General features: G+C 50.2%; 1 protein-coding gene across 7 annotated transcripts in view; it reads right to left on the reverse strand.

Annotated features, from left to right (window-relative positions):
* MUC13 (mucin 13, cell surface associated) overlaps positions 1-12,370 on the reverse strand; it is a 30,749-nt gene extending 18,379 nt beyond the window's left edge. The window contains exons 1-11 of one of the 7 annotated variants that reach the window (XM_064661448.1): positions 12,178-12,370; positions 9,251-9,313; positions 7,646-7,708; positions 6,852-6,914; positions 6,060-6,122; positions 4,834-4,896; positions 4,038-4,100; positions 3,245-3,307; positions 2,452-2,514; positions 1,224-1,286; positions 431-493 (exon numbers count right to left, since the gene is read on the reverse strand). In XM_064661448.1, coding sequence (XP_064517518.1) covers positions 431-493; positions 1,224-1,286; positions 2,452-2,514; positions 3,245-3,307; positions 4,038-4,100; positions 4,834-4,896; positions 6,060-6,122; positions 6,852-6,914; positions 7,646-7,708; positions 9,251-9,313; positions 12,178-12,235 — 688 coding nt within the window. In that variant the 5' untranslated portion in view covers positions 12,236-12,370. The remainder of the gene's footprint in view (positions 1-430; positions 494-1,223; positions 1,287-2,451; positions 2,515-3,244; positions 3,308-4,037; positions 4,101-4,833; positions 4,897-6,059; positions 6,123-6,851; positions 6,915-7,645; positions 7,709-9,250; positions 9,314-12,177) is intronic. The other 6 variants (XM_064661450.1, XM_064661452.1, XM_064661449.1 and 3 more) reach the window with 6 other exon arrangements.
* Between the last annotated feature and the right edge of the window lie 4,993 nt (positions 12,371-17,363).

Genomic DNA, 17,363 nt, shown 5'->3' on the forward strand with positions numbered 1-17,363 from the left:
GGCCACAACCAACATGTTCTCCCCCTGGCAGGAAAGCTCCCTCCAGCTTCCCAAAGAAGCACCACACGTCCAGGCGCATCTGTCAGAGCAGCTTGAGCTGGGCCATCAGCCTTGTAGAGCCTGCACACCCTCCACTCCCTATAGGGGAACAACTCCCTGAAGGGCCCTGGCAGGGGCTGCTCTTGGGCATGTCTTTGCAGGGATCCTCTTGCAGCCAGGCCTGGTGCAGGAGGCAAAAGCAGCAAGCAGGAAAACAGCAGCCTGTATATTCACAGCCTTGATTTGGGCAACTTTGTCTCCCCTGGGAGAGGCTCTCAGGGAAACCTGGGCACAGGCACTCATCCCTCTCTGGGGGCACTGCAGAGCTCCCTGCAATTCAGTTCCCCCAATCTATGCCCAGAAGGGGCTGCCTGAAGAGATTGCTCCTTACCTGGATTATTTGGGGTTGTATTCACTGATGGGGCAGTTGTTGATTCAGTTTCATTATCGCTTCCTGATGAAGAGGAAAGAAGAAACATGGCAGCACTGCTTAGCATTGTCTGTTGGAAAAGCTTTGGGGAACTCTGTGGTGCAGGACAAGCTGTGGGCACGTAGGTGGTGGGGGAGCCATGAGGGGCTGAGCAGCCAAAGCCATGAGCAGCCTTGCCCTGCCTTGGGCATCCCTGCATGTGATGCCTGTGGCGTCTGATGTGTCTGTGACCCCTTGTCCCCCAAAGCTCAGGGCTTGAACACGTGCCCCACACGGGCACTGCATTGCCCCCAGCTTAGCTGTGCTCCGTGGCCACAGCTGTCTTGGCCACAACCAACATTTTCTCCCCCTGGCAGGAAAGCTCCCTCCAGCTTCCCAAAGAAGCACCACACGTCCAGGCGCATCTGTCAGAGCAGCTTGAGCTGGGCCATCAGCCTTGTAGAGCCTGCACACCCTCCACTCCCTATAGGGGAACAACTCCCTGAAGGGCCCTGGCAGGGGCTGCCCTGGGCATTTCTTTGCAGGGATCCTCTTGCAGCCAGGCCTGGTGCAGGAGGCAAAAGCAGCAAGCAGGAAAACAGCAGCCTGTATATTCACAGCCTTGATCTGGACAACTTTGTCTCCCCTGGGAGAGGATCTCAGGGAAACCTGGGCACAGGCACTCATCCCTCTCTGGGGGCACTGCAGAGCTCCCTGCAATTCAGTTCCTCCAATCTGTGCCCAGAAGGGGCTGCCTGAAGAGATTGTTCCTTACCTGGATTATTTGGGGTTGTAGTCACTGATGGGGCAGTCGTTGATTCAGTTTCATTATCGCTTCCTGATGAAGAGGAAAGAAGAAACATGGCAGCACTGCTTAGCATTGTCTGTTGGAAAAGCTTTGGGGAACTCTGTAGTGCAGGACAAGCTGTGAGCCCGTAGGTGGAGGGGGAGCCATGAGGGGCTGAGCAGCAAAAAACCCTGAGCAGCCTTACCCTGCCATGGGCATCCCTGCATGTGATGCCTGTGCCGTCTGATGTGTCTGTGACCCCTTGTCCCCCAAAGCTCAGGGCTTGAACACGTGCCCCACACGGGCACTGCATTGCCCCCAGCTTAGCTGTGCTCCGTGGCCACAGCTGTCTTGGTCACAACCACACACGTGTTCCCCCTGGCAGGAAAGCTCCCTCCAGCTTCCTAAGGAAGCACCTCCTGTCCGGGAGCATCTGTCAGAGCAGCTCGAGCAGGTCCATCAAGCTCGTACAGCCTGCACACCCTCTGCCACCAAAAGAGGCCTTCTCACGAAAAATATTCCTCAAGTACATTCCGCTGAAAGTTGGAGGCACAAGGTTGTTGATGATGATGGGCAATCGTGATGGGAAAATGGGAAGCTATCAGGAAGGTTGCAGTCTTCCAAGCCCCCCATGTAGGAAGAGCTGAGGGACTGGGGAGGCTGCCCCTCCTCTTTGTGACCCCAGCAGGAGCTTCAACCCACCTGGATGGGGTTTCCCAGGTCCACACTGGGACAGGCAGCTTGGCCAGGATGGAGGATGACAGGGAGGGACTGCTCCCTGGTCCCCAAACCCGGTCCCTGGACTCAGCCCCATGCTGTTGTGCAGCCCAGCTCCCTCCCTGCCTGTGCTCCAACCAACCTCAGGCACAACAGCCTTCAGGGCGCTGGCAGGGGCTGCCCTGGGCATGTCTTTCTTTGCAGGGATCCTCTTGCAGCCAGGCCTGGTGCAGGAGGCAAAAGCAGCAAGCAGGAAAAGAGTAGCCTTCTCAAATCTTCCCCAACACTTGCTCCTTGAGACAAAGAGCAGCAGGGAAATGGGGGAGAGTCGAGGGTATTCACAGCCTTGATCTGGGCACCTTTGACTCCCCTGGGAGAGGCTCTCAGGGAAACCTGGGCACAGGCACTTATCCCTCTCTGGGGGCACTGCAGAGCTCCCTGCAATTCAGTTCCTCCAATCTGTGCCCAGAGGAGGCTGCCTGAAGAGATTGCTCCTTACCTGGATTATTTGGGCTTGTATTCACTGATGGGGCAGTCGTTGATTCAGTTTCATTATCGCTTCCTGATGAAGAGAAAAGAAGAAACATGGCAGCACTGCTTAGCATTGTCTGTTGGAAAAGCTTTGGAGAACTCTGTGGTGCAGGACAAGCTGTGGGCACGTAGGTGGTGGGGGAGCCATGAGGGGCTGAGCAGCCAAAGCCATGAGCAGCCTTGCCCTGCCTTGGGCATCCCTGCATGCGATGCCTGTGGCGTCTGATGTGTCTGATGCCCTTGTCCCCCAAAGCTCAGGGCTTGAACACGTGCCCCACACGGGCACTGCATTGCCCCCAGCTTAGCTGTGCTACCTGGCCACAGCTGTCTTGGCCACAACCAACATGTTCTCCCCCTGGCAGGAAAGCTCCCTCCAGCTTCCCAAAGAAGCACCACACGTCCAGGCGCATCTGTCAGAGCAGCTTGAGCTGGGCCATCAGCCTTGTAGAGCCTGCACACCCTCCACTCCCTATAGGGGAACAACTCCCTGAAGGGCCCTGGCAGGGGCTGCTCTTGGGCATGTCTTTGCAGGGATCCTCTTGCAGCCAGGCCTGGTGCAGGAGGCAAAAGCAGCAAGCAGGAAAACAGCAGCCTGTATATTCACAGCCTTGATTTGGGCAACTTTGTCTCCCCTGGGAGAGGCTCTCAGGGAAACCTGGGCACAGGCACTCATCCCTCTCTGGGGGCACTGCAGAGCTCCCTGCAATTCAGTTCCCCCAATCTATGCCCAGAAGGGGCTGCCTGAAGAGATTGCTCCTTACCTGGATTATTTGGGGTTGTATTCACTGATGGGGCAGTTGTTGATTCAGTTTCATTATCGCTTCCTGATGAAGAGGAAAGAAGAAACATGGCAGCACTGCTTAGCATTGTCTGTTGGAAAAGCTTTGGGGAACTCTGTGGTGCAGGACAAGCTGTGGGCACGTAGGTGGTGGGGGAGCCATGAGGGGCTGAGCAGCCAAAGCCATGAGCAGCCTTGCCCTGCCTTGGGCATCCCTGCATGTGATGCCTGTGGCGTCTGATGTGTCTGTGACCCCTTGTCCCCCAAAGCTCAGGGCTTGAACACGTGCCCCACACGGGCACTGCATTGCCCCCAGCTTAGCTGTGCTCCGTGGCCACAGCTGTCTTGGCCACAACCAACATTTTCTCCCCCTGGCAGGAAAGCTCCCTCCAGCTTCCCAAAGAAGCACCACACGTCCAGGCGCATCTGTCAGAGCAGCTTGAGCTGGGCCATCAGCCTTGTAGAGCCTGCACACCCTCCACTCCCTATAGGGGAACAACTCCCTGAAGGGCCCTGGCAGGGGCTGCCCTGGGCATTTCTTTGCAGGGATCCTCTTGCAGCCAGGCCTGGTGCAGGAGGCAAAAGCAGCAAGCAGGAAAACAGCAGCCTGTATATTCACAGCCTTGATCTGGACAACTTTGTCTCCCCTGGGAGAGGATCTCAGGGAAACCTGGGCACAGGCACTCATCCCTCTCTGGGGGCACTGCAGAGCTCCCTGCAATTCAGTTCCTCCAATCTGTGCCCAGAAGGGGCTGCCTGAAGAGATTGCTCCTTACCTGGATTATTTGGGGTTGTAGTCACTGATGGGGCAGTCGTTGATTCAGTTTCATTATCGCTTCCTGATGAAGAGGAAAGAAGAAACATGGCAGCACTGCTTAGCATTGTCTGTTGGAAAAGCTTTGGGGAACTCTGTAGTGCAGGACAAGCTGTGAGCCCGTAGGTGGAGGGGGAGCCATGAGGGGCTGAGCAGCAAAAAACCCTGAGCAGCCTTACCCTGCCTTGGGCATCCCTGCATGTGATGCCTGTGCCGTCTGATGTGTCTGTGACCCCTTGTCCCCCAAAGCTCAGGGCTTGAACACGTGCCCCACACGGGCACTGCATTGCCCCCAGCTTAGCTGTGCTCCGTGGCCACAGCTGTCTTGGCCACAACCACACACGTGTTCTCCCTGGCAGGAAAGCTCCCTCCAGCTTCCCAAGGAAGCACCTCATGTCTGGGAGCATCTGTCAGAGCAGCTCAAGTTGGGCCATTGGCCTCGTACAGCCTGCACACCCTCCACTCCCTATAGGGGAACAACTCCCTGAAGGGCCCTGGCAGGGGCTGCTCTTGGGCATGTCTTTGCAGGGATCCTCTTGCAGCCAGGCCTGGTGCAGGAGGCAAAAGCAGCAAGCAGGAAAACAGCAGCCTGTATATTCACAGCCTTGATCTGGACAACTTTGTCTCCCCTGGGAGAGGATCTCAGGGAAACCTGGGCACAGGCACTCATCCCTCTCTGGGGGCACTGCAGAGCTCCCTGCAATTCAGTTCCTCCAATCTGTGCCCAGAAGGGGCTGCCTGAAGAGATTGTTCCTTACCTGGATTATTTGGGGTTGTAGTCACTGATGGGGCAGTCGTTGATTCAGTTTCATTATCGCTTCCTGATGAAGAGGAAAGAAGAAACATGGCAGCACTGCTTAGCATTGTCTGTTGGAAAAGCTTTGGGGAACTCTGTAGTGCAGGACAAGCTGTGAGCCCGTAGGTGGTGGGGGAGCCATGAGGGGCTGAGCAGCAAAAAATCCTGAGCAGCCTTACCCTGCCTTGGGCATCCCTGCATGTGATGCCTGTGCCGTCTGATGTGTCTGTGACCCCTTGTCCCCCAAAGCTCAGGGCTTGAACACGTGCCCCACACGGGCACTGCATTGCCCCCAGCTTAGCTGTGCTACCTGGCCACAGCTGTCTTGGTCACAACCACACATGTTCCCCCTGGCAGGAAAGCTCCCTCCAGCTTCCTAAGGAAGCACCTCCTGTCTGGGAGCATCTGTCAGAGCAGCTGGAGCAGGTCCATCAAGCTCATACAGCCTGCACACCCTCTGCCACCAAAAGAGGCCTTCTCACGAAAAATATTCCTCAAGTACATTCCGCTGAAAGTTGGAGGCACAAGGTTGTTGATGATGATGGGCAATCGTGATGGGAAAATGGGAAGCTATCAGGAAGGTTGCAGTCTTCCAAGCCCCCCATGTAGGAAGAGCTGAGGGACTGGGGAGGCTGCCCCTCCTCTTTGTGACCCCAGCAGGAGCTTCAACCCACCTGGATGGGGTTTCCCAGGTCCACACTGGGACAGGCAGCTTGGCCAGGATGGAGGATGACAGGGAGGGACTGCTCCCTGGTCCCCAAACCCGGTCCCTGGACTCAGCCCCATGCTGTTGTGCAGCCCAGCTCCCTCCCTGCCTGTGCTCCAACCAACCTCAGGCACAACAGCCTTCAGGGCGCTGGCAGGGGCTGCCCTGGGCATGTCTTTCTTTGCAGGGATCCTCTTGCAGCCAGGCCTGGTGCAGGAGGCAAAAGCAGCAAGCAGGAAAAGAGTAGCCTTCTCAAATCTTCCCCAACACTTGCTCCTTGAGACAAAGAGCAGCAGGGAAATGGGGGAGAGTCGAGGGTATTCACAGCCTTGATCTGGGCACCTTTGACTCCCCTGGGAGAGGCTCTCAGGGAAACCTGGGCACAGGCACTTATCCCTCTCTGGGGGCACTGCAGAGCTCCCTGCAATTCAGTTCCTCCAATCTGTGCCCAGAGGAGGCTGCCTGAAGAGATTGCTCCTTACCTGGATTATTTGGGCTTGTATTCACTGATGGGGCAGTCGTTGATTCAGTTTCATTATCGCTTCCTGATGAAGAGAAAAGAAGAAGCATGGTAGCACTGCTTAGCATTGTCTGTTGGAAAAGCTTTGGAGAACTCTGTGGTGCAGGACAAGCTGTGGGCACGTAGGTGGTGGGGGAGCCACGAGGGGCTGAGCAGCCAAAGCCATGAGCAGCCTTACCCTGCCTTGGGCATCCCTGCATGCGATGCCTGTGGCGTCTGATGTGTCTGATGCCCTTGTCCCCCAAAGCTCAGGGCTTGAACACGTGCCCCACACGGGCACTGCATTGCCCCCAGCTTAGCTGTGCTACCTGGCCACAGCTGTCTTGGCCACAACCAACATGTTCTCCCCCTGGCAGGAAAGCTCCCTCCAGCTTCCCAAAGAAGCACCACACGTCCAGGCGCATCTGTCAGAGCAGCTTGAGCTGGGCCATCAGCCTTGTAGAGCCTGCACACCCTCCACTCCCTATAGGGGAACAACTCCCTGAAGGGCCCTGGCAGGGGCTGCCCTGGGCATTTCTTTGCAGGGATCCTCTTGCAGCCAGGCCTGGTGCAGGAGGCAAAAGCAGCAAGCAGGAAAACAGCAGCCTGTATATTCACAGCCTTGATCTGGACAACTTTGTCTCCCCTGGGAGAGGATCTCAGGGAAACCTGGGCACAGGCACTCATCCCTCTCTGGGGGCACTGCAGAGCTCCCTGCAATTCAGTTCCTCCAATCTGTGCCCAGAAGGGGCTGCCTGAAGAGATTGCTCCTTACCTGGATTATTTGGGGTTGTAGTCACTGATGGGGCAGTCGTTGATTCAGTTTCATTATCGCTTCCTGATGAAGAGGAAAGAAGAAACATGGCAGCACTGCTTAGCATTGTCTGTTGGAAAAGCTTTGGAGAACTCTGTAGTGCAGGACAAGCTGTGAGCCCGTAGGTGGAGGGGGAGCCATGAGGGGCTGAGCAGCAAAAAACCCTGAGCAGCCTTACCCTGCCTTGGGCATCCCTGCATGTGATGCCTGTGCCGTCTGATGTGTCTGTGACCCCTTGTCCCCCAAAGCTCAGGGCTTGAACACGTGCCCCACACGGGCACTGCATTGCCCCCAGCTTAGCTGTGCTCCGTGGCCACAGCTGTCTTGGCCACAACCACACACGTGTTCTCCCTGGCAGGAAAGCTCCCTCCAGCTTCCCAAGGAAGCACCTCATGTCTGGGAGCATCTGTCAGAGCAGCTCAAGTTGGGCCATTGGCCTCGTACAGCCTGCACACCCTCCACTCCCTATGGGGGAACAACTCCCTGAAGGGCCCTGGCAGGGGCTGCTCTGGGCATGTCTTTGCAGGGATCCTCTTGCAGCCAGGCCTGGTGCAGGAGGCAAGGGCAGTAAGCAGGAAATCGGCAGCCTGCACATTCACAGCCTTGATCTGGGCAACTTTGTCTCCCCTGGGAGAGGATCTCAGGGAAACCTGGCACAGGCACTCATCCCTCTCTGGGGGCACTGCAGAGCTCCCTGCAATTCAGTTCCTCCAATCTGTGCCCAGAAGGGGCTGCCTGAAGAGATTGCTCCTTACCTGGATTATTTGGGGTTGCATTCACTGATGGGGCAGTTGTTGGTGCAGTTTCATCCCCGCTTCCTGATGAAGAGGAAAGAAGAAACATGGCAGCACTGCTTAGCATTGTCTGTTGGAAAAGCTTTGGGGAATTCTGTGCATGCAAGACAATCTGTGAGCCCGTAAGTGGTGGGGGAGCCATGAGGGGCTGAGCAGCCAAAGCCCTGAGCAGCCCTGCCCTTCTTTGGGCATCCCTGCATGTGATGCCTTGTGTCATCTGATGTGTGGATGAGGGCACTGAGCCTACCATTATCCAATTAACAGATGATACCAAGTTGCAGGGGGGTGAGAGTCAATCTGCTGGAAGGCAGGAAGGCTCTCCAGAGGCACCTGGATAGGCTGGATCGATGGATAAAATCCAGTAGTATGGGGTTCAATAGGACTAAGTGCACTTTGGCCACAACAACCCCCTGCTGCGCTCCAGGCTGGGGTCAGAGTGCTGGAGAGCAGCCAGGCAGAAAGGGAGCTGGGGGATTTGACTGACAGGAAGCTGAACATGAGCCAGCACTATGTGCCCAGGTAGCCAAGAAGGCCAATGGCATCCTGGCCTGTACCAGAAATAGTGCGACCAGCAGGAACGGGGAAGAGATTCTTCCCCTGCACTCAGCACTGGTGAGGCCACACCTGGAGTACTGTGTCCAGTTCTGGGCCCCTCAGTTCAGGAAGGATATTGAGGTGCTGGAGCAGGTCCAGAGAAGAGCAATGAGGTTGGTGAAGGGACTGGAGCACAAGCCCTTTGAGGAGTGGCTGAGGGACCTGGTTTTGTTTAGCCTGGAGAAGAGAAGGCTCAGGGGAGACCTCATCACTCTCTACAACTCCCTGAAAGGAGGTTGCAGCCAGGTGGGTATCAGTCACTTCTCCCAGGCAACCAGCAGTAGGACAAGCAGGCACAGTCTAAAGCTGTGCCAGGGGAGGTTTGGGTCAGACATGAGAAAGAAGTTCTTGACAGAGAAAGCGATTGGGCATTGGAATGGGCTTTCCAGGTAGGTGGTAGAGTCACTGTCCCTGGAGGGGATTTAACAAGAGTCTGGATGTGGCGCTTGGTGCCATGGTCTGGCAGATAAGGTAGTTTTAGGTCAAAGGTTGGACTCAATGATCTCAGATGTCTTTTCCAGCCCAGTTGACTCAGGAAGGAACTGCTCACTGGTCCCCAAACCCGGTCCCTGGGCTCAGCCCTGTGATGCTGTGTCGCCCAGTTCCCTTCCTGCCCATGCTCCAACCAACCTCAGGCACAACTGCCTTCAGAGCCTTGGCAGGGTCTGCCCTGGGCATGTCTTTGCAGGAATCCTCTTGCAGCCAGGCCTGGTGCAGGAGGCAAAGGCACCAAGCAGGAAAGCATCTCATATCTTCCCCAACACTTTCTCCTTGCAGCAAAGAGCAGGAGGAAAATAGGGAAGCATGGAGGGTATTTACAACCTTAATTTGGGCACCTTTGTCTTCCCTGGGAGAGGATCTCAGGGAAAGTTAGGCAAGGGAACACATCTCTATGGGGACTGCAGAGATCTGTTGTACTTGGTTACTCCAATCTGTACCCAGAAGTTTCTGTCTGATGGTTTTTCTCCTTACCTGGAGTTTTTGAGGTTGTTGGCACAGTTGTTGATTCTTCTCCTTCTGAGGCAGCAGTGGTTTCTGATGAAGGGAAAAGAAGAGAGTTTGCAGCACTGGGGAACTCTGTGCATGCAGGACAGCTTAGGAGGCAGATACCTGCAAGGGGTCCTGTCTGGGGCTGAACAGCTAGAACTCTGGGTAGCCTTACCTTGCCTTTGGGCTTTCCCCTGACCTCATGCATCATTGTGTTACTTTTTCTCTCACAGTCATTTTCTCTGACCCTGCCATTGGAATCCTTATTACCAATCGCAGGTTTAAACTCTCCCTGCCTTTCTCCTCTACGTGAGTTGTAGGCACACACATTTCTCCCTGCAGTGCAGACTGTCAGAGCAAGGTCTGGGGCATCCCATTCACTAGGAAGTGACCCCTTGGCTGAGCACTACTGGAGCACCATTGAAAACTCTCTGTAGACTCTTTCAGAGCAGTGGAAGGATGACTGCTTTGCTAGCACCTGCTCTTGTGCAAATTTATGTGGACACTGAAAGCAGACAATTTCTGTTCAATGAATGCTTGTTCTGCTACATTATCATCAGTGGTATCAAGACCCTTTTTCCTGAATCACAATTCCATGCAGTTATGACAGTATTCATTATTTTTTGTCTTTTCCTTCCTTTTATAATTCTTTCTAAATAAAGAGAAACCTTGCTGATACCAGACAATAGGTAAAAAAATTTCCTCACACTTTGGTTTCAGCATTCAGTCATTGTGTTTACTCTTCCAAAGTATTTCAGATATTTATTTTAAAGTTTGTTTGTTTGTTTTTAATTTATTTAAACTGTATAATTCTCAACTCTTGATATAAATGTATGGGGATTTGGGGTTTTGATGGGTTTTTTTGGTTGGTCGGTTAGTTGGTTGGTTTGGTTTGGGGTGTTCTTCTTAGAAGTAAGGAAAACAAATAATAAACCAGCCTTAGTGTTAAATGTGTGATACTTACAAATGGCCAGTTTGGATCATATGATCTAACTTTAATATGAATTAGTTAATATATTTTAGGAATAAACTTATTTACTCTGAGTTATGCTGCTGCAATCATAATTTAATCTAAAACATTAATAGCATGCAGCTGGGGGACTAATGCATTTGTGGCTAAAATCTGTGTCACTATCACACTCTTCAAGCTGATATATTAAAAAATATTGCAAATCTCAGTAGACATTTGAAAAATAGGCCCCACTTTTCTGGAGCTTTGTAGTGCTTTGAAAATCCAAAGTGAGGAAAATCTTTTAAACCTTTTTCTCCTAGTCAATAAAGCTTATGTAGAAAAGGCATGTGAAAAAGACAAGTAATCCATTTGTCTCCTCTACGTGAAGGGAAAACATGAGCAATTGTACCAGTTCTCTGCCAATGCTTCTGCCTCCACTGGTCACTGAGTTCTATATACAGCATTATGTGTTCCCAGTCAATGTAAAGAAATGTACTTTTTCCTATAACCATGATATAATATGAATCTATGTTAGCCACAAGCCATGGATGTTGGGGCAACAACGCCTTACACAACTAGCCATTTTTTTACAATGACTGTTAGCCTCTGTTAGCTCTGGCTAACAGTTGCCCAGGTGTACCCTTTGGACTCAGGAAGAACAGCATCCGTGGTGACAGCAGAGCACGTGAGCTACAATTGAACCTTTCTGATGAACTTGTCAAAGGTAACCTGAGCAAAGATTGCTAATTTATGGCTCTGTGTGCCTGGACCTAACTTTCTATGTAATGAAACAGGATATGTTAATGGACTTAAGCATTTACTGCGGCAATAAAGAAATGGATGTTAGGACCAAGGTTATGGAACAGCAGAGACATCTGGCTGCTGAGCAGGGCAGGGCCATTGCCAGTACTATTCAAATGGACACATCCTGCAAGGCTTTTAACAATGTTTGCTTAGAAAGAAAAAAGTTTCTGGGCTGACCCATTCTGATGCAAAGTCTGTTGAAGAAAGTGAAATACATTGCTTTCAGTAACTCTTGGGTTAAGATTTTTCACATCTTGCTGTTACCTACAAACCTCCAAACAGAAAACGAACCAACAGTCCTGAAGACTTCTATGCTCATGATTTATAGCTGAAAATTGCTCTGTAGCATATTGTAGATGTTGCTGGAAATACATATGTTCACTCACAGTAGTCAACAGAGCCCCACAACCATCTGTCACCAATTGCAAGTTTAACAGGTCTTAATTTGGCTCATATCTCTGTAATTTTATCTTTGTATTACCTGGGAATTCCTGTCCTCTCACAGCTTCAAGTTGCCACAAAACTCTTCATATAGTTGCTTTAATTCTACTCCTGCTGATGCCTTTACCCCCTCATATCTGAGTATCAGGGAAAGGCAAGTTTGGGCGGAGGCTCTGACCCACAACAACCAAGTTTGTCACAATGCTGGAAAAACTAGTAAGTGGCTTAAGGAATGATACCTGCCCTTTAGTTTGAACAGACCACGGTACAAGCCTTTTGCAAGCTAGTGGTGATGTTTCCATTAATTTATTTCAACAGGAGGGAACGAAAGCTCTGCAAGCCAGTTCAGGTGGCACTGCTTTCCAGACAAGGAGCCTCTGGCTGGAAGGGCACTGGGGTGGAACAGTTGCACCTTTTGTTATGAGTGTAACAGAGCTTGAATTACCTGGGTTTAGTGTGGAAGTCCTGCAAACTGCTCTTGGAATAGGCTAAATTAGGTTAATCACAGGCACCAGTGATTTTGAATTGTTCTGTGAACAAGGAAAACTGTTGGCTTGCAGTGACATCTTTCATCATTAATTAATCAAAATCTAGACATGCTGAATTGTGTATCACCACTGACTTCTCAGCAGCTGCTGAAAGTACTAAGCAATCCATTCACTGCCACACAATAGTTGCTCTCATAAATCCCAAAACAGAAGATAGTGTTTCTTACCTTTCAAAAGGCCCAACACCAGGCTGAGCAACACAGCGAGGAATACACGGCGTCTCATTGCTGCTTCTGTTGCTGCTGCTACTTGCTGCTAAACCTTAGAGAAAGTGCTTTTCTCCTCTGGCGTCAGCTCATTTAAGGTCCCAGCCACAGGTAGAAAGTTCAGCCCTGAGCTGACGTCATGGTGGCAAGTGGCAAATGATAGATTCAAGCTGTGTTGTATTTCCTCTTCAGGCTGGGAGGAGATTTCTGGACTGGCAGCGTTCTTCCTTTAAGTCATAAATATCTGACACAAGGAAGTTACCACTAAATAAGCTGACATGGGAACTGACAGCACACCAGCTATCCCCTGCTAGTTTTCTATACCAACACCTTCAGTGCAAATTAAATGGAGGGTGCCATATAACCTGTTCTTAAAGTGGAAGAGGTAACCCCATCCCAAGGCATGCTTATTATGCACTTGGAAAATAGTACCTGGGATCCACATGCTCACTTCTCTTGCAATAAATTACCAGCACAGACAAGCTCCATGCCTCAAACTCTGATTACTTCTTTCTTATAAGCAAAATCCTATGCCAAAGCACTTCTTACTGCTTAACAGGGTAAAAAGAAACAGAAAACACCCACACCTTTGACATCAAAGAAGCAGGACTGACCTTGGCTTTTCTGGTGGAGATTATGGTGGTTTTGTTTGCTGCCATCTTATGTGTGTTGTGGGCTCGCTAAAGTGGTGGGCCAAGAGAAGGAGGAGCAGGCAGCACAGCCAGCAGATGTTTGTGTTCAAGTGGCAGCATTCCTTTCTTGAGAGGAAGTGTGCTCCTGCTGGGTTGACATTTTTAAGTAGGGATGGTCAGGCTGGAGCAGGAAGCCTATAGCAGATCTAGAAATGACAAATAACCCAGAAGGCCATGAAGCAGGTAACACAGCTGTGATGCAGGGAAAATAGTTTGGAGACTGAGACTTTTTGACATTGCATGCCAGGAAGCCTCTGAAAATTGCCAGATAGAGACCAAGATGGGAAAAAAGGTCTCTTTGGGGAGGATTTAGTTTTCCCGAACTCTCTTATTTTTAGCTGCCTCCCCTGCCTAAGTTCTCCAGCTGCACAGTACCTTTGTTCTGCTTTGTGCTCCAGTAAAATGCATTGCTTGAGACCATTAGAAATCAGGTGGGCCACAGTGGTTTCCAGTTCCTCCTTTTCAAGCAAAGGTGTAATTTTTCTCACTTTGAAGGTCTGGGTGATCCTGTATCCTGCCACAACTGCCAGTAAAGTCTTTCTGTGAAGTAAACACAGATTATCCCATCATTATCAGACACAGACAAGAAGGATGAGCAACCCATTGGTTATCCCCTGCAAAGCCATGTCTAATGGCTATGTAGCTGGTCTCTGGCAAACTCAGCTGCCAGAAACACTGGCAGGTTATAAACACACTCCTGAATTCCAGGTAACAGCTCTGTGTGTTAAACAGGTCTCCCTTCATCTGCTTTTGTTTGATCTTCTGTTTTAAGAACAAGAAATGAAGTCTCAGGTACTAATCTCCTATATTGAAGGGGTGGCTCTCCTTGTATGTAGGAGGGTGGGAGAGACCAGAAGTATTACGCAAGTAATTTCTCATCTTAGGGTTGTCCTAAAATTTTACCTTGCACTGAACCAGGAAACACTGTTGGCTTGCAGGCAGTAAAAACGGTGGTATGCCTCTTGCTGGCACGGGGAGTGAACTGCCTCATCCCTCTTCACTCTGCCATGTAAACCTGCTCAGGGTGTGGAGCCTGAAATGTGGGATGATTTGTCTGCATCCTCCTTTGCTCCTCTGTCCCCGAAGCCCCTCCAGTGCAGCCTGCTCCCCACTCCTACTCCTAATCTCCACAGTGATACCCTGGCAGCACCTACCGTTCCTATGGCAGGCTGGGACAGGACCCCAGACCCCTCAGGAGCTGGTGCTGAGGGGGATGTGCTGGGTTGGAAGCAGCCCACGCTTGCTGTCAGGGAGCTGTGGGGCCGAGGGCACTGGGGGTACCAGGAGCAGCCGGGGCCATTGCACTGCCCCCAGCTGGGAAGCAGGGCTGTCCTGCCAGGATGGCCGGGGCAGAGCCAGTCCTGAGCCATTATGGGGGCCCCTCAGCCCCCCTCCCACTCTGGCTGCCTCTCCAGGCCATGCTGGATTCAGCTCCTGCCCCTGCTGCTACTCCCTCCCATACCAGTCGCCCAATCAGTTCCTCCAGGCCCCTCCTTAAGACTCTGCTTTGCCAAGGAGCTGACAGAAAAAGGGGAGGAAATGGCTGGGAAGTGTTTGTCCCCAGTGCGCTGTGCTTCCCTGCTTGATCAGCGTCCAGCCTCCACCCCAGGCCACCACCTCCCTCCCAAATTCAGGGGCATCCAAAGGGAACATCCAAAAACTAATCCCAAAGTCTCATTAGAACAACACATTTCAGTGCTGTGATCCCCTCAGACATCAGCCATCTGAGGGAGCTGCAGCACGTGCTTCAGGTGGAAATGGGTGAGCGGAGGGGAACAAACCTGGCTGTGGAGGGTGTTTGGCAGAGCTGTATGCCACCCATCATCCAGGGATGTCCATGTCCCAGATCTAGACTCTTCAGTCATTGCAATACATTCAGATTTTCCAGTGTTGCCTCAAGGTGCAGTTAGACTAACCTAGGTCTTGAAATCTTCCCGTTGGCTGTGAAGTGAGTGTGTAGGACCAAGAGAACTTCTCAGGGCACTATTGAAAATGAAGGTCAGGTCTTCAGCAGGTGTAAATGGTGCAGCTTTGCTGCCTATACTAGAGTCTAAAGGTTGAGCATGCAGTCTGCACATTAAAACTGTTCTCTACAGTAAATGCACACCAGGAGCTGGTGTATTACCTGTATTTTTTGACTTTGTTTTTATTCCTACCTGATTGTTTATTATGATCACAGTTTTGGCAGAGTGAATCATTTGCAATGCAAAAGGCACCAGTTCCTCCAGGAAATAATGCGCTGAACAGACATACATCTTCACATACCAGAATTTCCGTCTCTACTTGCCTTTCCCTGTCCATTTTGTGACACACCAGTGGTCACAACAGGGTCTCTCCAGGAAGAAGAGGAGTGACAGGCTGTATGTGCCCCATTGCTTGCCGATTTGTGAGGGAATTAGTAATAGAGATTTGGTGGTTTAGGAGAACAGATGGCAGAGAATTGCCAAAACAGGAGAACTGATGTCAGTGAAACATCAGCAGGTACAGTTACTAACGAAGTCATTAGGCACACATTTAGACAATAGATAGTTGACTGCTAGTCCAGATAAATTCAACAGCCACAGCAGTTGTGATGTCCTGCAAGGAATTATGGAGAAAACCTTCTTTGAAGAAATAACTAAATAACTTTCCAGAAGCTGTAAAAACAAATTGATGTGTCAAAGCTCAGATATAACAGTCAAGAACACTGAAAAATTATTATGGAATAGAAACTATGCTATGTTTAGTAACAAACACAGTAGTTGCTCTTGTCAATGCTTGTTCATGCCAGCAAAACGAAGTATCAGAGGTAAAAGGCCTTATTATCTATTAGAAAGTTCATAGTCCTGTGCAACCTCATTATATAAGTTGCATGTAATCAAGGGGCAATCATGCTACCAGAAGATATACAATAAAGTAGGAACAAGTAAGTGTCTTTTACAGCTCTTAATGTGTGTCATCTTGATACTTTCTTCCCACATATTTTTCAATCCTATTCCTTACCAGATTCCTCTACATTTTGCTATCTCATGTAAATTTGGTTCATCCACCATATATTATATACACAAGCAGAAATGTATGTTGTAATTAGCTAAAAGTAAAAAAAAAACCCCTTCAGAAAGTCTAAATCAAAGTGCTATACATACAGATTCATGCATAATCAGGGGAAGCAGATGCACTTTGACTTCTTTTCAGGTGGTTCCCAAGATGCTGAAGGCACACACAATGGGTGCATTCAGTGGTCTCAGAGGCACTGGTATGCAAATCTGAAGTGGGCACGACTTAAATCATGTGCTTGTCCATAACTCCAAAGATCTTTTACCTAGTCCCATGGCAATGTTGTGACCCATCCTTTCTCACTGTTAATTTCCTTAAAAGTTACCAATGTCACATAGAAAGTAGAATAACTTACAAGAGTCTTGGTAAACAAAACTGAGGCACAGCTAACAGTCCTTCTCTTGCAAATGAACAGAACCGCAGAGTTCATCATATTTCTCTCCCCTTTATTTTCCCACCAGAGTCTTACTAGACAAGGAGCAGGCATAAAACACAGTTCTGTACTGTATCACAACAGAAAGTAGACAGAAGTTTCAGGGTGTAGCACGAAGTATGTCTTACACTCTGCATTGCTCTGCGAATAGCACCCACTTCATCTGAGGCAGCTGTCTGGTGTGGGGTCTTGGGTCAAGAGTGAGGGATGTCTTACCATGGGGTGAGCTGCTCTCTGTGGATGCTTATCTCTTTTCATGGCTACTGGAGAAGCCAGATGGTGTGTTCAAACTGGCCACCTAATTTTTGATAGGACAGATGAATCCCACCTTAGTCCCATCCGATTGCTATCACAGCCATGTTGTACTGGTCTGGAGCAATACAGGAAAAAATTGACCGAGCTGAACATACCTGCCATTGCTCCAAATGCTCTTCCAATCACGCTTTTTCCCAGCAGCCTTCGTGTTCATCTGGATTCAAGGTGCCCTCCTTCTTCCTCTGAGGGACACTCACCTGCATATCCTTCACAGTCCCCAGCAGCACTTACTGAGACAGGAGTGATCTCACTGTGGTCAGGTCCAGTCCCTTGCCCTTGCAAACAGCCCTGCTGCACCTGCGTCTCCTGAGGTTGTCCTCCCTTTCAACATGCACTCACACACATAAAACACACAACTTCACCAATTCCAGTAGGATGAAAAATTAAACTGATGAAAAATTAAAATTAGACTGAGTTGCTCAGTGCTACCAAAATAAATGTATCAGAACACAACTTGTATTTCAGCTGAGCAGAAGTTTGTTTGGCACAACGAACAGAACATACTCATTTCCTCATTGCTTTTCAGTTTAGTTATTCAATCAGGAGGCACCATACAAAGAACAAAAGAACTATACAATTTCTTATTTTGGGGATTAGATTTCTAATTATAATTAAAATCATCTAAAAATTGCATATGTTTTTCTTTACAGGCACAGCTAAAGAAAATAAAA

The sequence above is a fragment of the Pseudopipra pipra genome, chromosome 7 (genome assembly GCF_036250125.1).
Source record: "Pseudopipra pipra isolate bDixPip1 chromosome 7, bDixPip1.hap1, whole genome shotgun sequence".
Taxonomy (NCBI): domain Eukaryota; kingdom Metazoa; phylum Chordata; class Aves; order Passeriformes; family Pipridae; genus Pseudopipra; species Pseudopipra pipra.